The 22,786-nt window shown below is 45.8% G+C and overlaps 1 protein-coding gene and 1 pseudogene across 2 annotated transcripts; one reads left to right on the top strand and one right to left on the bottom strand.

Moving 5' to 3' along the window:
• Window positions 1-219: 219 nt before the first annotated feature.
• On the bottom strand, window positions 220-20,092 carry PGBD1 (piggyBac transposable element derived 1). 2 transcript variants are annotated; one of them, XM_028091768.2, is made up of 7 exons: window positions 19,912-20,092; window positions 17,378-17,854; window positions 16,051-16,200; window positions 7,202-7,252; window positions 6,066-6,198; window positions 5,424-5,520; window positions 220-3,750 (listed from the first exon to the last, which is right to left on the bottom strand). In XM_028091768.2, exons 2-7 carry the CDS (start codon window positions 17,771-17,773, stop codon window positions 2,196-2,198), a joined length of 2,382 nt encoding a protein of 793 aa, XP_027947569.1. In that variant the 5' UTR covers window positions 17,774-17,854; window positions 19,912-20,092; the 3' UTR covers window positions 220-2,195. The 2 variants fall into 2 exon arrangements, with proteins under 2 accessions (XP_027947569.1, XP_027947570.1); XM_028091769.2 differs by having other exon boundaries at window positions 17,378-17,778.
• A 1,338-nt stretch (window positions 20,093-21,430) lies between these two features.
• On the top strand, window positions 21,431-21,856 carry LOC114199795 (small ribosomal subunit protein eS17 pseudogene; annotated as a pseudogene).
• The last annotated feature ends 930 nt before the right edge of the window (window positions 21,857-22,786 follow it).

Genomic DNA, 22,786 nt, shown 5'->3' with positions numbered 1-22,786 from the left:
TTGTATCCTGCTTTCCTTATGAATTTATCAGTTATTGAAGTTTTTTGGTGGAGGGGCGCCTGGGTGGCTCAGTCGTTAAGCATCTGCCCTTGGCTTGGGTCACGGTCCCGGGGTCCTGGGATTGAGCCCTGCATCAGGCTCCCTGCTCTGTGGGAGGCCTCCTTCTCCCCTCCCACTACCCCTGCTTGTGTTCCCTCTTTCACTGTGTCTCTGTCAAATAAATAATCTTTAAAAAAAAAAAATTTTTTTTGGTGGAGTCTCTAGGGTTTCCTATATATCGTATCCCGTCATATACAAACAAGGAGAGTTTTATTAACTTCTTAGCAATAAACGTGCCTTTTATTTCTTTATGTTGTTTAATTTCTGTGACTAGGACTTCCAGTACTATGTTGAGTAAAAGTGGTGAGAGTGGACATCCTTGTCTTGTTCCTCATCTGAGGAGAAAAGCTATGTTTTTCACCACTGAGTATTATGTTGGCTGTGGATTTTTCATATCACGCCTTACTTATGTTGCAGTATGTTTCCTCTAGACCTACTTTGCAGAGGGTTTCTATCATGAATGGATGTTGTACTTCGTCAAATATTTTTTCTGTATCTATTGAAATGATCATATGGTTTTTATCCTTTCTCTTATTGATCTGTCACGTTGATTGTTTTGCGTATATCAAACCACCCTTGCATCTGGGAAATTAATCCCACTTGATGGTAGTGTATGATTTTTTTAATATACTGTTGCATTCAGTTTGCTATTATTTTGTTGAGGATTTTTGCATCTGTATTCATCACGACCTACTTATCGTGCACAAAGGAGGCTAGCTAGGGACTTCCCTCTCCTACCAGGTTCCCACAAGATACGGCCCAAGAGCTCATGGGACTTGGGCTGAAATCTCGTGAGATTTGCCCCAAAATTATGTGAGATCTGGCAATGAAAAGAGGTAGCTTGTTTTGGGGGGTGCGAGTCCCATACAGACTGCTCTGAAGTCAACAGCCTGGGAGAGCGCTCAAGCAGTCTGCCTGTATTCTCAGATGAGCCAGCTCTCATGCACGTTGCTCCATCCTGCAATTGCTGCCCTCCTGTTTCTAACACCTCTACTTTAGTGTGAATAAGGGGCTACAAGGCCCAGTCATCCCTGTTTCTGTGCTGTAGCCTCTAGTTCCCTTTTTTTTTTTATGGTGTCTTTATCTAGCTTTGGTATCATAGAATGATTTGTTGGAAGTTTTCCTTCGTCGTCTATTTTTTGGAATATTTTGGGGTAGAATTGGTACTAACTCTTCTTTAAATGTTTGGTAGAATTCCTCTGTGAGGCCACCTGGTCCTGGACTTTTGTTTGTTGGAGAATTTTGATTACTGATTCAATTTCTTTGCTGGCTATGGGTCTGTTCAAGTTTTCTATTTCTTCCAGATTCAGTTTTGGTAGTTTATGTGTTTCTAGGAATTTATCCATTTCAGTTTGTTGGCATACAGGTTTTTCACCATGGGCTTTATGTCAACTTCATCCTACTGTTGACTTTTCCTTTCTTCTCCTGAAGATGCGACTGTTACCCGATTTGCTTCCTATTTCCTCAGTTTTCTTTACTCTTAGCTGCCTCTGCCAACTCCCACAGTCCCAACAGGATACACCTTTTATTTCAGTATTCAGAGGTACTTCTTCACTTCCAATTTCTCCTTTACAGTACTCCTTTCCGGCGCCCCTGCCTGGCCCTTCTCTCCTGCCCACCATCTGATCCAGTTTTATACCAACACTGAGGTCTTCAGCCTCATCACCTAAGGTCTTTCTTAGATCATCCTTATGTCATGGGCTCTGCCTCAGTTTTCAGCTGTAGATTCAGCATCGTCCTATGGTTACTATGACAGTGCTTGCATTTTTAAAAATCTCCACAAAAAATTAAAAAGGCACAATTTCATTCTTCCAGGGCACAAATTAATCACTTTAACAAATGACTTCTCATGTGTCTCACACCAAAAATTAGTCATAGAGAAAGGTGGCACTCAAGTTCAACATTTTTACAGATAATTTTTAAAATTACTTGTTATAATAATGTCTTTGAAATTCTACATAGATGTTTGACTTCTAAAAAATATTACTTAATAATTCCATTATATACATCAGGTTTACTTTGGAAGGGTACAATCTGCTTTGTACCTGTAATTTTTTTGTCTTGTTAATACTAGCATTGTGTTCATTTTATCTGCCTTAATCTGACAGATTAGCATTGTGCTCCAAATAGAAATGTGCGACATATCTCCGAAAATCCAAGAGGTCTAGAGAGGTACTTGCGTTACAGGCTCTGTGTAGCTGCCATGCATTGTTCATGGCTACATCAATTATGTAGCTTACCAAAATGGAGTACCATTTCTTGCTTCTTATTCTCACCCTGTATTTGGAAATGATTTGATCCATTTTAGCTACACCTTCCCTGCATTCATCATACAATTTCACTATAGATGGTTGAGCTATCTGATGGCTGTCGTCCTCATCAGCAGAACAACTTAGCTCACTGGCTGGTTCTATGCCTACAGCATTGGAGCATAGACTGATAATGTCATCACCATGCCAACGACACAAAATTATCTCCTCATTTTCTTCGACTCGGAAATCAAAATAGCCCTTCTTCATTTTTCTCATATGTTCTGTACTCATGAGGGGACATTTTTCAGTCCTGTTCTCACGAATTGTTCCTGTTGCCTTCACTCCTTTTTTCTTCAAGGCTGACACCAATTTTACACTTGTAAAGAAGCTATCAAAACACAGGTGATAGGGATATTGGCCTCTCTCTAAAAGAACATCAGCAAAATGCATCACTAGATTTCCACCTAAACCAAGATCAAGATCCTTATCCACCATCACTGTTGATTCTTCTTGATAGGGCTCAAACCACACCAGATAACCCTGTGTGGTTGTGCCACACCAAATTTTATAGCCAATTCTAATAGGTTTCCCATTCAGGAACTGGTCACTGTCAAAACATTCACACATTGTCTTATCAAAATAATAGTATTCTTCCAAGGGAGCATACAGGAGGAAATTTCTATTCATTTGCTTTATGAGAGGCCTCAATTTTGTAAACTTATCTTTTTGATCTAGGTGGCTATTATCTGCAAAATGTAGGTATGAGAAAATCAATTCAAATCTGTCCCTTCTAATTGCATCTCTAACCAGGTTCTGATCAGCATCAGAGATTTCCCAATACATTCCCCTTCTGGGACGCCTCACAAATCCACTCAAAAGCAAGATACCAAACACACACCTTATTTCCTGAACTGTGACTTCCAAGTTGACATTTTTCTGAGATGCGTAATTATTGGTTTCGTTGACAATCATGTTGAATATTTCATCATCAAAAAATAACTCAAAGAGCTCTACTGGGTTCAACTTCTCACTCTTGAGATTCAAAAGTCCAGAATCCAGTGCCGACCAGCTTGGGAAGCTGGGTTTAATGTCTCTTTTGGCCCAATTCTTCTCTGGCACATTTGACATCTTTAGCTTTTTTTGAGCATGGTGGGTCTCAAGCTTGTTATCTTCTTCCACATCTGAGTCACCAGAAAATGCAAGGCCTTGTAGCAGTTCACTCACTCGAGCTTTGTCCTTTTTTCTCCCTTTTCGGGTCATGTCTCCAGCAGCATATTCCAAGGATGAGATGTGCATTCGGGCCCACAAGTCACCCGGGTGACGGTCCTTCAGAGTGTTCAAATGTGCAACTGTTCTTTCCGTATGGACAGAAGTACAAGGTGGCTGGGGCACACAATTTCTAGGAATGAAAAAAAAAACAGGCTATAAAAATCCTTAGTCTTACTATGACATGAATCTGATGACACCTAAGTAGTCTTGTGTGGAGATGACCTGCTTCTCCCTCCTAGGACTTTGGCTTCTCCCTCCTAGGACCTAACCCTCTGGCCTCTCCCTAGCATGGTCTCACTCCTCAAGACAACTAGCTGTGAAATCTGAAAAGAAGGAACCTGGGCATCTTTGTGCAGCACCTCCCTCCTCCTCAGAAGCAAGTGGCAGACACCCCAAGTTGTATCGGGCAGGGCTGTGTAGGGGGAGGTCTGCTGTGCTGCTCCTTTCCTAGCCAAGCTTCCGTCAGTAATGAAGCCAAGGTTTCCAGAATCATCTGTTTTACTCCTGTATCTCCATCATTTGGTTTTAAACTTGGACAAGGAAAGGGGTTATTTACTGGGCTCCCTCACACCTCTCTCAGAATTTCTGAACATGGAAGGATTAAGTCTTTCCTAGCTCTGCATTCATCTGGTGGACACACTGCTCTGGAGAGAAACTTAAGAGAAACTCAAACTTACTGCTGCTGAACTGGTTTTTATGGGGTTTACAAGGAAGCAAGCTAAAGTTACCAAGATGAAAAGTGTTATACACAAGCTTCTCTTTTTGAGAAATTTGCATTTCACTCACTAATGTCCTATTGGTAAATAGTCTAGTTGCAGAGGACACAAGGGGGGAAAAGCACTGAAAAGAGTACAATTTATACTACATGTATTCAGTTATCTGCTTCAAGCATTTATCCTGGGTGTCTCCAGTGTGCACGATCCCTACCGTTCGTAGAGCTCCCTAATGTTCTCAACTGCAGGGACCCTGTGCAGATGCTGCCGTGGGGGGATGAAGACATGGGGAGGCAGGTTTCTGGGCGCTAAGGTTAAATGTACCTGACGGGCACACCACCAGATTCCTATTGTGCCAGTACAGTGACTTCACAAAACGTTATTTTAGTGGGAGCCTGGCTCAGGCCTCTGGGCTTTATGAAAAATTTCATTTTTCTTAAGCTTCAAGACATTTCCATTTTCACTAAGATTTATCTCCGATTCCCTGCTCTGAACAAATGTCCCCACTGCTGCCTTGCATGCCAGGCTAATTATCCCACACTGTTTCCTTTCTCCTCTTTTTCTTACCTCTGAGGAGTTAACGGCCTCACCCAAACCTAACCCTCTGCCTCTGACCGGGTCCCTCCTGTCCTGCTTTAGGAGTATCTGTGCTCCATGTTCATTCATTCATTCCCACAACCCGCACTTAACTAAGTACCTACTACTATCTTTAATATCTGTGCCATCAGCTACTTCCTAATGCTAGGTCTTTCTTCACTGCCATGATGGCCTCGCTGTCTTGTCTAAATTCTGTGCCTTTTGTGGCTTATCTGTAGCTCCGCAAAGACCTAAGGGCGCTCAGGGAAGGGTGACCAGGCAAGGTAAACAGGATAGGATTTTTGGAGGCACCTGTGCACCAACTGAAGGTTTGGTGTAATGCAGATAATGGTAGGTCACTGGGGCGTGGGGCCTCCTGTGATTACACGAGTGAGAGTTACTTTTCCTACATTATCCCAGGGAAGCAGCTTCGGACCAGCTGGTTACTCTGGTTCCATTCTAATCTGTTCTGACAGCTGCAGGATCTGTTCCACTTACAACCATGGACACTCACCTGTCGGGTATTCCTGGGGCCTCAGCACCGTGCTCCACTTCTTGAGAAGTTTCTTTCTTTGCATTAAATAATCCATCTTTAGTTACAACTTCTTCAGCTAAAATAATACAATCATTTAAATGTCATCTGTTGCCTGAACTGAGAAAGAGGAAAAAAAAATCTCTAGAGCAGGGAATAGGATTTTCTTTTTCAGTGAGCTCTATGCCCAAGGTGGGGCTCAAACTCACAACCCCAAAATCAAGAGTCACCTGCTCTACTGACTGAGCCAGCCAGGCGCCCTGGGAACGGGATTTTCAAATTAACATAAACATCAGCTGTCCCAGAAGTGCTGTCACAGCGGTCCTACAAAGTCTGGCACAGTATGGGAAGATAATACATGAAAGGTCAATTAGCTGGGGAGAGAGTCTACCAAGTTCTAGATTTAAAGGAAATAATATGTGGATAATAGTCTCGGAGTGTGAAGAGAACTTCTCTGATTAGTGACAGAAGAAGATAACGTGATGGGGAGGGATGTGAAATGGTAAGCGCTGAGACAAGTCGCAGGCAGAGGACAGAGAAGGGGAATGTCAGCTCCCAAGGGCCAAGTCAGCGTTAAAGGAAACAGTGCGCCCAGACACGGGACCCGCCAGAGGCTGCCCTCACCCATCAGATGGACTTTTGTAACCTTCCCCTGAGCGGAGTCCCCACAAGGGTCCCCGGAAGCCAGACTCCAAGGAGGGGGCTGCTGCTCTGCCACAAGGGCCTGGGCGGCTTCTTCCTCAGTCTTCACTGATGTCTGCAAAAGCAAAAGACGGCTTCCCTGTGGTAAGGATGGGGGGGGGCGGGTCCCGTTGTGAAGGGCGTGGCCACCCCCCACCCCCTGTAGAGCAGTAGTGCCGCCCCCGCCCCCAGCTGCTGGTGGTTGGCAGGAGTCCATGTCCTCCGGCTTGTAGACGCGTCACTCCAGTCTCTGCCTTCACAAGGCCGCCTCCTGAGGACACCACCCCCCAGGCCCCCCCTCCCCCCCGGATGACCTCATCTTACCTTCGTCACACCTACAGACACGTACCTGCAGTATGTGTTTCAGGGGGACACAGTTCCACCCACATCATCAACTATGTTGATTTAAAAACGTATCGGTGATTTTTTCTATGCAATTATTTTCATAAAGTATTTGTTAAGAATAGAAAGCACTGAGTTTCACAGAATCAAGAACTAATTAGAAGTCACAAAAAAAGGACTAAGACAGGACTCCACAAGGACCATGTTTTGAGAAAACTGATTCAGCAGCACAGGACTTAATGGAAGACTTAATTATTTTTTAACTAAACGACTAGGAAAATGAGTGAACCACTGAGAGATTAAGGGAAAAAAAGGTCCATTTGTGGTGATGTGAAGTTTTGTGCCAGATACACAGAACGAACATTACCATCATAAATGTTAGGTCTGTGCAAGAACGCCAAGAATAGGAAGAATCCTGGAGGCCAGGTAGAGGAGACAAGACAGAAGCCCCCAAAGCTAAGAGTGGAGGCACTTTCTGAATGCAAGGGTCTAACTGCCCCCTCCCTCTCATACTTGAGATGTGGCTGTGCCTCCTGAACACACGGCACAAAATAGGCAACGGTACGTCATCCACACGGGCCCCCTGCAGGAGGCATCCGTGGCCTGACACCTGTTACAAGGTGAAGGCAGAGGGGCGGAGCTGCTGGAAAAGCTCCCCCAGGTGCAGGGCAAGGAGGAGGTGGCCGGGAAGAGGGCTGCCACCCACCACATTCCCATGAGCTGGGCACCCTCCTCACCTGGGACCCGGCTGCGTCCTTGCCTCTGGCTCGTCCCCGGGGGAGCAGGCCCTGTGGGGGGAGAAGACCAGAGTCTGGCATGAGCCACCACAGCCGGGAGCAGCGCCCTCTGGGGGCGAGGGTGGGGACCCAGCCTGCACAGCCTCTGATGTGCACGAAACACTGTCTGAGATAGAACACCACACCTGTCCCCATTCTGTCCAGAATCCTAGTTCTAAAACTGTAGGGTCTCCCACCCTCACGACTGAGTGTTTGCAAACTCTTCAAGTGCTTTATAGTGATGCACTTTCACATAAAGCAAATTTTAAAGTCACCGATGAAAATAAACAGGAGGAAGAAGCTAGTGCTAAAGGGAAACTTGAGAAGAATAGAGGTACCCGGCAAGGGGAGACAGGAAAGCGGAAGAGAACCGAGGGAACGGGAGCAGAAAGTGGCGGCGGCTGTGCGCGGACGCAGTGGGTGGGCGGGGCGCTCTGGGAATTGTACCCCCTCACACGCACAGAACCCACGTTGTGCAGGCGGTAGAGATGCTGGCAATCCACCATGCTGGAAGCTGCTGATTCTAAAAGGACCCACAATAAAACAGGAAGGATGACTGCACAGTGCTGGGTACCGTGCTGCTGCTTAAAAAGATTGTTTCCAACTCAAAATAATCCCAAGTCCAGATCCTCCTTCTCCATTTACCCCTGCAGATTCAGGGGGATCAGGGCTAACTGCAAAAACAGAAGGAAGGCAAGAGCCATCCAGGGAAGATGGTGGAGTGGGTGGACTCTAGCTCACCTGGTCCCATGGATACTAGATAATAACCCCCTTCAGTGTAAAGAACCCAGAAAATGACCCAAAGACTGGCAGAACAGACTCTCCAGAAGCTAAATGTAGAGAAGAGGCCACATCAAAGAAGACAGGAAGCCGGAGGTGCAAGTCAGGAGGCAAACTGAGCCTTGAGACTGTCTGCAGGAAGGAGGGAGAGGGGAGAGAAACAGACCCCACAAACTGGGGAGCCCGAGGGGGCAGGGATGAATCCCATAACCTCACTTTGAAAACCAGAGCAGCCGAATTTCATACAATCAGCAGTGCTTAAGCTGGAACTTGAAAATCAGCCTGCTGGGCTCTGAGGAGGGAGGGCGAGAGGAAAAGGAGTCCCCGCCCTTAAAGAGACCACACCACAAACGGCCCCACTGGGAGAGAGCACACCAGGCAGTCTGAGAACTGCCTGGGGTAAATGGAGGGAGGTTTGTTTACTGCTCTCAGAGCGATGCTAGAGGGACAGGAATCGTTGGGAGACTTCGAGAACAAAAGCGCTGGCTGGCTCCGCTTTCCTCTGCTTCAGCCCAGCCTAGATCCACAGACATACGGGAGCCAGGGTAGTGCAGCACTCCCCACCCAACACGGTAACAGCAAGCCTTACCCCCCCCCCCGCCCCCCTTCTCCTACAGCCACACCCCCTCCATCCCTACGGCCTAAGGAGTTCTGGGCAGCTGCAGTCCCCTCCTGCTGTGGACGTGCACAGCCCTGCCACACCACATGCCACGTCCACACACTCAAGGGACTCCCCTATCCCAGCCTGTTGCAGGAGTTTTTTAAAGGGGGGGCTCTAGACCACCCCCCACAGCCAACCTACCCAAAAGCTGCTAACACCACGACCCTGCCCCCTCCCGCGCACCATTAGCCAGAGCCTATCCAAGCCTGGGCCACACGCCTGGCAGTGTGCAAGCAGCCCCGGCAGGGGCCAGCACCACTCCCAAGTGAATCCTGCCCCCGGGAGACGGTAAGGGAACAACACACACTGGTCTGATGGCAGCTCCACCTGTCAACACAAGCTGCTCGGGGGACAACACAGGGAGATCACCCTGCAATTTGGTGCCACTGCATCTTTGGCAAACACCCGGACTGCCTCAACTCAAGCCCCAGGCAGCCCCAGACTGGCCCACTAACACTGGGACCAAAAGCAGGCTACAACAGGCAAAGAGAGTCACTGCGAAGGACTACGCTGAAGGCAAACGCAGCTCGCCCACAACCTTAGGGCACACACAACATAGAGAGCCCCCCGAAGCACCATGTTCTGATGAACAGGGAACACCGCACTGCAGGCACTCCTGGAACTCTTCATAAGGCCACTACTTACAAGAGCAGGAGATGTAGCTGACCTTCCTAACACAGAAATAGACACAGAGACAAAATGAGGAGACAGAGGAATACGTCCCGAATGAAAGAACAAGACAAAATTGCAAGACGGCTAAATAAAACAGTGAAGTATTATGCCTGATAGAATTTAAAGTAGTGATCATAAACACTGGACTTGAGAACAGAGTGGAGGATCTCAGTGAGACCCTTAAAGAGACAAGGAACCTAAAAAGAACCAGAGATGACCAACAAATTAAAAATACACCAGCGGGAATAAATAGTAGAGGAGGAAGCAGAAAAATGGATCAGTGACCTGTAGGATAGAGGAATGGAAAGTAATCAAGCTGAACAGAAAGAACAAAGATTAATAAATAATGAAGATAGATCAAGCATAATAACACGGACATTGTAGAGGTATCCCAGGATGTGAGGAGAAAGAAAAGAGAGCAGAAAATTTCTTTAAATAAGTAACAGCTGAAAATCTCCCCAATCTGGAGAAGGAAACAGGAATCCAAATCCAGGACGCACAGAGAACCCCCAATAAAATCAACCCAAGGAGGTCCACACCAAGACATGTGGTAATGGGTGGCTCAGTCAGTTAAGTGTCTGCCCTCAGCTCTGGTCATGATCTCAGGGTCCTGGGATTGAATCCCGCATCAGGCTCCCGGCTCAGTGGGGAGTCTGCTTTTCCCTTTACCCTTCCCCCTGGCCCATGCTCTCTCTTGCTCTCATAAATAAATAAAATCTTAAAAAAAAGACACACAGTAATTAAAATGGCAAAAATTCATGATGAAGAGAGAATTTTAAAAGCAGCAAAAGGAAAACCATTACATAGAAAGAAAAACCCCATAAGGCTATCAGCTGATTTTTCAGCAGAAACTATACAAGCCAAAAGGGAGTAGCATGATATATTCAAAATGCTTAAAGAAAAAAACCTGCAACCCAGAATATTCTATCCAGAAATGCTATCATTCAGAATAGGAGGAGAGATAGAGTATCCGAGACAAAAGTTAGAGGAATTCACCACTAAAGCAGCATTACAAGAAATGTTAAAGGGGATTCTTTGAGTGGAAAGGAAAGACCACACTCACGAGTAAGAAAAGCAGGAAGGACATAAGGAGTAAAATTAAGTATATCTATAAAAGTCAACCAAGGAATTCACAAAATAAAAGGATGTAAAGTATGAAACCATAACCAAAAACGTGGAGGGGGCGAGGAGTAAAGAATGGGTTTAAACATAAGCAACCATCAACTTAATATAGACTGCTATATGCAGATGTTATATACAAACCTAAAGGTAACCACAAATCAAAAACCAGTGATATGCAAAAAACAAAGAGGAATTCAAATATCTCACTAAAGAAACTCAACAAACCATGAGAGAAGAAAGCAAGAGAGCAGAAAAGAACTTAAAAAAAAAGAAAAGTACCAAAATAGCTCTAGGTACATACCTATCAATAAACTTTGACTGTAAAAGGAATAAACTCTCCAATCAAAACACAGAGTGATGGGGCGCCTGGGTGGCTCAGTCGTTAAGCATCTGCCTGTGGCTCAGGTCATGATCCCAGGATCCTGGGATCAAGCCCCGCATCGGGCTCCCTGCTCCATGGGAAGCCTGCTTCTCCCTCTCCCACTCCCCCTGCTTGTGTTCCCTCTCTCACTGTGTCTCTCTCAAATAAATAAATAAAATCTTAAAAAAAAAAAAGTGATGGAATGGATAAAAAAGCAAGACCCATCTATATGCTGCCTACAAGAGACTTCAGCCCTAAGTCACATGCAGATGGAAAGTGAAGAGGTGGAAAAGCAGTTATCATGCAAATGGAAGTGAAAAGAAAAGTGGGTAGCAACACTTCTATCAGACAAAATATACTTGAAAACAAAGATTGAAACGAGACAGAAGGATATTACATAATAATAAAAGGAACAATCCAACAATACGACATACTATTTGTAAATATTTATGTGCCCAATATGGGAGCTCCCAGATATTTAAAATAGTTATAACAAACATTAAGAAACTAATTAATAGTAATACAATAATAGTAGGGGACTTTAACACCCCACGTACATCGATGGACAGAACATCAACAAAGAAACAGTGGCTTTGAATGACACACTGGACCAGATGGATCTAACAGATATAATCAGAACATTTCATACTAACACAGCAAATACACATTCTTTTCAAGTGCACACAAAACACTCTCCAGAATGGATCACATATTGGGCCACAAAACAGGTCTTGATGACTGAAGTCATGATCATTTCAATAAATGCAGAAAAAATACTTGACAAAGTACAACATTCATTCACGATACAAACCCTCAAGAAGGTTTAGAGGCGACATACCTCAACCTAATAAAGGCCATATATGAAAAAAATCAAAGCCAGCATCATAGTCAATGATGAAAACCTTAGAGCTTTTCCCCTAAGATCAGGAACAAGACAAGAATTTCTACTCTCACCACTTTTATTCAACATAGTACTGGAAGTACTGGCCACAGCAATCAGAACAGAAAAAGAACTAAAAGGCATCCAAACTGCTATGGAAGAAGGAAAACTATTTGCAGATGACATGACACTATATAGAGGAAACTCTAAAGACCACCAGAAACCTATGAGAACTGATAAATGAATTCATTAGGGTCACAAGATGCAGTGGTCCACTGCATTTCTATACATACACTTAAAATGAAGTAGCAGAAAGAGAAATTAATAAAACAGTCCTATTTACAACTGCACCAAAAATAATGAAATCCTGGGAACAAACTTAACCAAGGAGGTGAAAGACCTGTACTCTGAAAACTATAAAACACGGGTGAAAGAAACTGACACACAATCAGAAAGATACTCATCCTCATGTAGTGGGAGAAGACTTACTGTTAAAATATCCTTACCAGGCAAAGAAATCTACAGATTAATGCAATCCCTATCAAAGTACCAACAGTATTTTTCACAGAACTAGAACAAATAATCCTAAAATTTGTATGGAACCACAAAAGTTCCCAAATAACCAAAGCAATCTTTAAAAAGAAACTGGAGGTGTCACAATCTCAGATTTCAAGCTAGACTCCATAACTGTATTAATTAAAAGAGTAATGGTACTGGCACAAAAATACATAAGTCACCAGAACAGACTAGAGATCCCAGAAATAAACCCACGATTTTATGGTCAATTAATTTTCGACAAAGTAGGTAGACTATGCAGTGGGAAAAAGGCAGTCTCTTCACAAATGGTGCTGGGAGAATTGGATAGCCACATATAGAAGAAGGAAACGCAACACTTTCTGACACCATACACAAAAATCCTAGACAAAAGCATAGGCAGTAATGTCTCCAACATCGTCCGCAACATTTTTTTGTATGTCTCCAGAGGCAAGGGGAAACAAAAGCAAAAATAAACTATTGGGACTTCATCAAAATAAAAAGTTTCTGTGCAGTAAAGGATACAATCAACAAAACTAAAAGAAAACCTACTGAATAGGAGAAGATATTTGCAAATGACATATCCAAAATATGTAAAAAACTTACACAACTCAACCCCAACAAAATAATCCAATAAAAAAATGGGCAGAAGACACAAACTGACATTTCTCCAAAGACGATATACAGATGGCAAACAGATACATGAAGAAATGCTCAACATCACTCATCATCAGGGAAATGCAAATCAAAAGTACGAGATACTACCTCACACCTGTCTGAATGGCTAAAATCCAAAACTCAAAACAAGTACTGGTGAGGATATGAAAAAAAAAGTAACCTTTCTGCACTGTTGGTGGGAATGCAAACTGGTGCAGCCACTGTGGAAAACAGTATGGAGGTTCCTCAAAAAATTAAAAACAGACCTACTCTATAATCCAGGAATCGTGCTACTGCATATTTACCCAAAGAATATGAAAATGCTAATTCAAAAGGATATAGGCACCACTACGTTTAAGCAGCATTATTTATAGTAACCAAGTTATGGAAGCAGTCAAAGTGTCCATCCACAGATGAATGGATAAAGAAGATGTGGTATGTTTCTACAATGGAATATTACTCGGCCATAAAAAAGAATGAACTCTTGCCATCAGCAACAACATGGAAGGATCTCTAGATCAGTATAATGCCAAGTGAAATAATTCAGAGAAAGACAAATGCCATATGATTTCACTCATATGTAGAATTTAAAAAACAAAGGAAAAAAACAAATCAAAAACAGCCTCTTGGGGGCACCTGGGTGGCCCAGTTGGTTAAGCATCTGCCTTTGGCTCAGGTCATGACTCCAAGGTCCTGGGATGGAGCCCTGCATCGGCACCTTGCTCAGTGGGGAGTCTGCTTCTCCCTCTCCCCTTGCCCCTTCCCCCAGCTCGTGCTCCCTCTTGCTCTCTCAAATAAAATCTTATACAAGGCAAAAGATCAACCTAAGGAGGTCCACACCAAGACACACAGTAATTAAAATGGCAAAAAGTCATCATAAAGAGGTTTTTTTTTTAAGATTTATCTATTTGAGAAAGCATGAGCAGGGGGAGGGCAGAGGGAGAGAGAGAAGCAGACTCCCTGCTGAGCAGGGAGCCCGATGTGGGGCTCGATTCCAGGACCCTGAAATCATGACCTGAGCCAAAGGCAGAAACTCAACTGACTGAGCCACCCAGATGCCCCAGCACCCAACTTTTTAATGAGAGTCCAAATTTTAAGAACCCTGCAAGATATTTCCACGTGATCTCCCCATTCTTCCCCACATTCTTGCTAAAGAAACCCTACCTACCCTTTTGCCATGTTGGCCGACTTACTATCCCTTGAAAATACCAGCACAGGAAGAGGGGATGCCAATAGCCTGGGAAACTGGTCTTCAGTTCATGTGGTCTCAGGTAACCTGGAGAAATGTGCTGGGATTATAACTGGTAGGCAGGCCTTTAGCTAGAGTCTCTAGAATATTCAGGAGGAGCTAAAAGGATATATATTTTTAAAAAGCACTTGACACAGGGCGCCTGGGTGGCTCAGTTGGTTAAGCGACTGCCTTCGGCTCGGGTCATGATCCTGGAGTCCCGGGATCGAGTCCCGCATCGGGCTCCCCACTCAGCGGGGAGTCTGCTTCTCCCTCTGACCCTCTCCCCTCTCATGCTCTCTCACTATCTCATTCTCTCTCTCAAATAAATAAATAAAATCTTTAAAAAAAAAAAAAGCACTTGACACAAACAATGAATCATGGAACACTACATCAAAAACTAATGATGTTATGTATGGTGATTAACATAACAATTAAAAAAAAAAAGCACTTGAAAATGACAAGGCATGCTTCCTGAGGGCCCAGAGAACATTGTCATCCCAGTCACACACACACCACAGCGGTGGTGCCTCCCTATGGGGATGCAGGAAACCACAGGAGGCCACCACTCTGCCCAGAGTGCCCCGGGGTCTGGCTCTATGAGCCATCTCAGGCAACTTTTAAGCATTCACTTACATGAAACAATCTCACATCCTACGACCGCTGCTATCTTTTGGTCAATTATCATCACCATTCTGACAACTGCCCATCTCCAGTCAAAATGAAATCGCTTTCAGCAGATGTGAATGTTACATTGTCTTCTAGGTAAGTAGGAATGTCTACCCACTGTGGGGCTCTCTACCACCTCTCAACTTCACATAAACAAACCATTCTGGGGCTTTATGTAATGCTGGTTTTTCATAGCTGAAGAAATATGATAGAGACATCAGCCATGTAAGTAGGGAAATATCAAGGCCTATTTGTGCTACATGATATGGTAAACACCATAAGTTATATGAGCCCTATACATTTCATCTCCCTCTGATGATTTTATTACATGAACCATATATTCTACACTTACTGTCAAAATATCAGTATTCACAGATTACCAACGTGGTGATCGGTAACCACGACTGGGGTAAATCATGAACCCTCTGAAATTGTATGCATACTTTTGCATGTACCCGCAATTTCCAGGGAGGAGAGTCAAGTTTTCAACAACTTCTGGGGAAAAACTAGTAGCACCCCTCACCAGAGGTTAAAAAACACTGCACTGTGGAGTTCTAAGATCTCCTCTTTGAACTTCCTGTGTACTTTTTCTGTTCTCAATCCATCTGCAGACTGTAAACTTTGTATTCTCTGCATGGCTTATCCTATTGCCAGAGGCCTGCACAGAGCTGAACAACAGCCAACAGCTGGGGTGGTTTACCTGGAGGTGAAGCCTGGAGATGGAAAGTGGGGGGGCCCTGCACAGGAGACCGCATTCCAAATGGAAAACAGAGAGAACCTGCTTAAGCCCAAAGCTGCATTTAAAATGACACAAGATTAGAGGCCGGGAGGATACTGAAGAAAATGTTACTATGGGAGAAAGGTAAGTTTGTGGAAAGCTACCACGTAAATACTTAAAACACCCACAAGTATCGATTTAGGTGTAGAGCAGAGGTATATAGCAGAGAGACTCTGGTCAGAAGCTCAGGTGACTTGAATTCCAGATGTTGCTCTGCCTCTGTCGACCCTGCACAAGTCATTAAACAACCTGAATTTTGGTTTTCCCAACTACTGGGAAGGGTATTGGACAAGAAGATCTAAGGATTCCAACATTTTACAATCCCACATGTCCTTAGAAGCTTGCTTAGATACAGAGTGAGACAAAGAAAAAACAAAATATAAAAAGTGGAGGACACAGATACACAAGCACCTGTCAGTGTCTGCTGCCAACGTCCACACTGAACACCCACCGGCACTCACCACTCACTTCTTGGGGGTTCCCTTGGCAGAGCTCTGGAGGTTCACACTTCAAGGTGGTTACCCGGGGCAGGAGCTGGAGGCTCTGACACTCCAAAGAGGCTCCTTGATATTCTGTCACCAGTGGGTACATGTCCTGTCCCTGAGTATAGACAGAAGCCTGAGGACAAAAGATTCACTTTGAAAAGGCATCCTGGTGGGAACCAGACTGAACAGCAGTTAGGGACATCTCCCAGAACACCAGATGGGCCCCGTGTTGTCTTTTAAAGAAGCAACGAGTAAGACAAATGAGCAACACAGAGACATTCATCCATGTGGTAAACAAGGACTGCACATGTACTAAGACTCAGACTTTTGTTCTACATGCTGGGGTGATCGTGGCAAGCAAGAGACAAGGCAGACACAGAATCTCTGCCCTGAAAAAAAACAGAACAAACCCAGATGGATACTTACATTAGTGGATGGAACTTTAATGAGGAACAGGGTATGTATGTGACCTCAAAACCTCTCCTAAGGATTACTTATTAATTACAAGGGGGAAAATGGTAACTGTAATACAGAAATCTGACAGACCCTACCTTAACCTCATCAGTAACGGGACAGCCCGTCACCGTGTGCCTTGTGATGTGATGCACTAAGGAGAACACATAGCTTCTGTGGGATTCTAGCCTAAATGCACAAGCTGCATTCTATCATGAGAAAATAGAAGACAAACCCAAATTTATGGGCATTCTATAAAGTAACTGGTTAGTACTCTTCAAAAATATCAATATGACAGACAAAGAAAGACTCCCAGATTCAAGCAGCTGTTCCAGATTCATGGAGACTAAAGTAAAAGCAACTAAATGCAACATATGATGCTGGACTATATCCTGGATCAGGATAAAATTGCCAAAAAAAACCCCCACTACTGGGATGATACGGCAAAATGTGAACAAGGACTACTGTGTAGGTGATAGTACATAACAATTTTAATTTCCTAAAACTTGATCTTTGTATTCTGGTTATACAAAAGAATGCCCTTGTTCTTCAGAAATACATATTGAACACTGAAGTGTTCCTACATAAAGAAGTATGGTGTCCCCAGATAATTCTCAGATGGTGGAAGGAAACACAAAGCATGAGTGTGTGTGTGTGATACACAGACCTGTGCATATGCGGAGAGGCTGAGGGACAGTGCTCGCACAAGAGGGCGCGTATCAAGAGTACAGTGTTAACTGGTGAATCTGGGTGAAGAGGACACAGGACTTCTCTGTGCTACTTTCCCAGATACTTCTGTCAGTTAAAAATTACTTTAAAATAGAAACTTAAAAATTAACAGACAAATGTTCCCCAACCTGCTGTCCTCCGTCTCCTGTGACTTTCTCCAGATCCTCCAGCACAGCCACCGCCTGCTCCCCGCTCTCGGGGTGCTGCTCCCGCACCCGGGCCTGCAGCTCCTCGGGCAGGATGGTCAGGAACTGCTCCAGCACCAGCAGCTCCACGATCTGCTCCTTGCTGTGCGTCTCGGGCCGCAGCCACCGACGGCAGAGCTCCTGGAGCCGGCTCAGCGCCTCGCGGGGCCCAGTTACCTCCCGGTAGCAGAACTGCCGGAATCGCAGGCGGCAAAGCTCCTGAGCCTGGCGGCTGCTCTCCCATGAGCCCCACGTCTGCTCCCAGGTGGGGTCCTCCTCCTTCACTTTGACAAGGCTGTCTCCATTTTCAGGTGTGCGGCCTGGCAAAGCTTCGTCCATGCTGGCTTAAAGGAAAAGGTTCACTTAGCCCAGGCGTACACTTCAAAAATGGTTTTCCACATCGGAGGCATAAGAATGGATCTGTAACATGTAAGTTACAAGAGCTTCAAAATTCCATGAAACATGTTTTTGTCCCCACTGTAAGTTATGCTCAGAAACTGAGCCTGCTTGCCAACGTTACCAGTGAGATTAATTAGAAATCTATCTTGAATCCAAAGGGGGTTGAGCCAGGAGGTAAGGGATGGAAAGTAAAGCATGTGAGGCAAGCAGGGTTAACAAGGATGCTTGAGCAGCCTCTACTTCAGCTGGAGAGAAGAGAATTTTATCCATGGCAGAGCCAAACATATTCTCATCTGTGTACTTCCCACATAATATTCCACCTCAAATGCAGGGGAGGTAGACCGTTTCCAAAGTCTCCTGTCCCCTAAAATTTCTCAGGATGAGATTTTGTCACTCCTTTCATCAGGAGGAGGTGGAGTCTATTTCTTCCTCCTTCCCTTGAATCTGTGCTGACCTTTGACTTGCTTTGGCCAAGAGAACATGGCAGAAACAGCTTTGCAAGAGGAAGTGCGCAGCAGCCCTTGGCACACTGCCGTGAGCCTGCTACGCTGTGAGAACGCCCAAGCTGGCCACGCACGGGTCATGTGGGTTGGAACCTGCGGGCCCCAACTGAAGTCCAGCAGCACCTAACTCCCAGCTGATCGCAACCACAGTAACTCCACCAGTAGAAATGCCCAGTCAACCCGCAGAATCATGAAAATAAGCTGAGGATGTTTTAAGGCACTAAGTTTGGGGTTTCAACTTATTTTAATATAAGAATAGAAAATTGAAACATACTTCCAAGTTCTTTTTCTCTCTCTCCTTACTCTCTCCTTTTGTGATCTCATTAATCCCAATTTCAGTATACCTCTATTCCAAGAATACGCAAATCTCTGGCTGACTCCAACTCGCCTTTACATTCCTGACTCACATCTTGAAATGCCAGTTGGATGCCTTCCAGCTTCTCCTGGGTCGTAATTTCAACACATCCCAAGCTGAAACCGGAGTCCTGTCAAAACTGTACTCACTGTTCTCCCCGTTTCCCTTGGCATCACCACCATCCCCCATGCGTTCAGGCTCAAAACCTGCTTCTCAGCCGCCTGGGTGGCTCAGTCGTTAAGCGTCTGCCTTCGGCTCAGGTCATGGCCCCGGGGTCCTGGGATCGAGCCCCGCATCGGGCTCCCTGCTCCGCGGGAAGCCTGCTTCTCCCTCTCCCACTCCCCCTGCTTGTGTTTCCTGTCTCTCTGTCAAATAATCTTTAAAAAAACAAAAACCAGCCTCTCTACACAGTCATTCGGAGTCCAGTCAGTCCTTCCTCCAAAACACCTCTGGCAGCCATTCCCTTTCATTCCGTGTTCGCATGGACGTTCACGACAAGAACGTTCTGTGTGACCCCTGCCCCACGGCCACTCCACCATCCCTGCGTATTTCCCAAAGCACCACTCGGACCACGTTCAACACCTCTCCCTCACCAGAAAGACGGTTCCCAGTGCTGCTCCTCGGACTGGATTCAAACCTCCTCTGGGTTTTTACCGGTTTGTCTGTCATTCGATAAACTACCGAGCACGTCCTTCTTTTCCAGGCACAGCCCCTACCCCCTTCGCAAACTCCTCACGTCACTGCCATGCTGACCGGCTTGGCTCTTTCCCACCCACGCTGTCCTTCACGGCCAGGACCGCCCTTCTGGGGGGCTCATGTCCCAAGTCCCAGCGCAGACGCCCCCCGACACCTCACGTCCGCAGGGAGGAAACCCGTCTGTTCTGCAGGCCGTTCGCGGGAGAGCCAGCCCGACCCACTGCGCCCATCCAGTCCCTCCGCGGCTCCCGCCGCCCCCACGCCCCGCCCAGGTCGGAGGCCCGGTCCGCGCAGCCCCAGCGAGCCCGGCTCCCGTCCCCGGAGGTCGGAGGCCCGGTCCGCGCAGCCCCAGCGAGCCCGGCTCCCGTCCCCCGAGGCCGGAGGCCCGGTCCGCGCAGCCCCAGCGAGCCCGGCTCCCGTCCCCGGAGGCCGGAGGCCCGGTCCGCGCAGCCCCAGCGAGCCCGGCTCCCGTCCCCGGAGGCCGGAGGCCCGGTCCGCGCAGCCCCAGCGAGCCCGGCTCCCACCTGCTGTCCGGGCGGCCCGGAGGGCCCCTGCGGCGCACGGAGCACCCCGGAGGCACCAAGCGGGCGCGCGATACGCGCGCGTCCGACGGCTGGTCAGCGGACCAAAAGCTCAAGGAACGGGCTCGGCAAAGACGCTGCGGGCTCGCCACAGGTCCCGGGCGGCGGTGCGCCTGAATCTCCAAAGCGGCTTCCGCCGCTCGGGCAACCGAGTAGCGGCTTTTCTAGGAACGCGGTCCCGGCCTCTCTAGGATCGAGGCCGCACTCCTCTCTAGTGCGCCGGGAGGACCCCTGCCGCCGTCCCGCGCAGGCGCGTCCCGAAGACCCGAGCGGGACCCTCACCTCTGTCAATTGTTTCAGTTAAAGACAAGACAGCAAAGGCAAAGCCGAGACTCTGCTTTTAGTATCCTCTCAGGTTGCGGGTCACATAAATGACCAATTACAATACAGCACAAGTTCTTAAAATTTAAATATGTAGATTATATATGCCCAATAAAAATCAAGTTGCTTAGAAACTATAAAATGAAAAGTACCCCATCCCCAAAGTTAACCATTGTTAATATTTTCTGTGTTTTCCCAGGACACTACCAACCACATAGTAGCACACAATAAACATTTGTTTAGTGAGTATGTAGCTATATATATATTTTTTAAAGTTTTCCCCAACAAATTTATTTATTTTGAAGATTTTATTTATTTATTTGACACAGAGAGACAGTGAGGGAGGGAACACAGGCAGCGGGAGTCGGGGAGGGAGAGGCAGGCTTCCCGCGGAGCAGGTAATCCCAGGACCCTGGGATCATGACCTGAGCCGAAAGCAGACGCTTAACGACTGAGCCACCCAGGTGCCCTGTAGCTATATATTTTTAAACTCACGGGATCACAACATGAATTTGCACCTCAGCCTTTTCTGTTAGGATAGTTTGGAGATCTTTCCATATCAGCTAATTTTTTAACAGCCTAATAGTTTCCATTGTATGGATGCACGCCAATTTACCTAACTATCCCTACTGTTTTATAGTACATGTGTATGTATGCACAGTAAGTAATGCTGCAGAGAACAGTATCTTCACATATTTTTATAATTCCAGCTTAAATACTACACATTAGAATTGATCTGTCAAAGAGCATGTGCATCTAAAATTTTATATACAGCTCCCCTGTTAATTTTTAAGAGCACTGCTGTTTAAAAGAATCTAATAGAAAAATCCAGAAAAATGTGAGGATGGCTGTTCACAAAACCAGAATTATAAATGACCAATTCACATGCAAGTAGATGTTCAACTTTGGCAGCAAAAGTATTCTTTTAAAACCCCTTTAAAAAGATTCATTTCGTATGCACCAGATTATCAGATGTGCAAAAGAGTAATTCCCAGGTTTGATGTGGGTATGTAAAAATGGGTATTTTCACAGACTGCTAACAGAAGGCACAGATTAGCATAACCTTTATGGAGGGCAATCTGGCAAATGAATCAAAAGCCTTAGAAAATGTGCCTACTGCTTTTTTACTATACCCGCCGACATGGGCCGTGTCCGCACCAAAACCGTGAAGGCGGCGGCCCGGGTCATCATTGAAAGGTACTAGGCGCGCCTGGGCAACGACTTCCACACCAACAAGCACGTGTGCGAGGAGATCGCCATCATCCCCAGCAAGAGGCTCCGCAACAAGACCGCAGGCTATGTCACACACCTGATGAAGCGGATTCAGAGGGGCCCGGTGCGAGGCATCTCCATCAAGCTGCAGGAGAGAGAAAGGGAGAATTACGGGCCCGAGGTCTCAGCCCTGGATCAGGAGATCATTGAAGTAGATAGACCCTGACATTAAGGAAATGTCGAACCTCGTGGACTTTGGCAGTCTGTCCAACCTGCAGGTCACCCAGCCTACAGTTGGGATGAATTTCAAAACACCACGTGGAGCCGCTTGAATCTTTCTGCTGTGCTGTAATATCTCCAATAAACCTTAGACAACAACAAAAAATTCTGCCTACCCCTTTGTCTCATTTACATCCTAGTTTCAGGAATTGAATGAAGGAAAAGAATTCTATAAAGTGAGCAAAGTTATGTCCAAGGATGTTTACTGAAATGTTTGTGGTGACAAACTATAAACTAAACGACTAACAATGGGAACATATACTGTAGAATATTGCGCAACCTATATTAAAATTATCTCTGGGACGCTTGGGTGGCTCAGTTGGTTAAGCAGCTGTCTCAGGCTCAGGTCATATCAGGGTCCTGGGTTCAAGTCCTGCATCAGCTCCCTGCTTAGCAGGGAGTCTGCTTTTCCCTCTCCCCCTGCTTGTACTCTTGCTCACTCTCTCAAATAAAATCTCTAAAAAAAATTTTTTTTAAATAAAAATAAATGATCTTCCATGAAGACTTTTAGTTATCCGGGTGTCTTAATCAGGGATTTCTGGGTTTATTTGTTAGCAAGGTTCAGATACCCAACCAAACTGACTTAAAAGAAACCTTTGACAGAAGGAAACAAGGGTATTCCCTGGACTCCCAGGACCAGTTGGGAGTATGGCGGACCTCAGGAGCTGAGGGCCAGAGTCGTTTATGCTGAGTTTCTCTGAGCCTTCATAGGGTCCCAGCTTCAGGACTTGCTTTCATTCTTTTACTTCTCACTAGGCTGGTTTGTTTCTATTTGGTTTTTATGTGACCACAAAAATGGTTCCAGCTCTAGATTCGTTTCTTGTTCAAGTGTCTAACAGAGACCAACCAGAATTTGTGACCCAATATCAAACTTCTGGGGGTATCCAAATGACCAAGCCTGACTTAGGGGTCCCCCACCCAATCCAATCCTCAGTGGTCTGAGAAGGGTCACGTGGCAAGCTGCCCACCCAGGATCATGGCAGAACTGGTCTAGAATGGATGGGGC

The sequence above is a fragment of the Eumetopias jubatus genome, unplaced genomic scaffold (genome assembly GCF_037043125.1).
Source record: "Eumetopias jubatus isolate StellerSeaLion01/CBP00866 unplaced genomic scaffold, mEumJub1_p1.0 scaffold_6, whole genome shotgun sequence".
In the NCBI taxonomy this organism is placed as follows: Eukaryota; Metazoa; Chordata; class Mammalia; order Carnivora; family Otariidae; genus Eumetopias; species Eumetopias jubatus.
The sequence above is the reverse complement of the archived record's forward strand: the minus strand, read 5'-3'. Positions and strand labels throughout refer to the sequence as shown.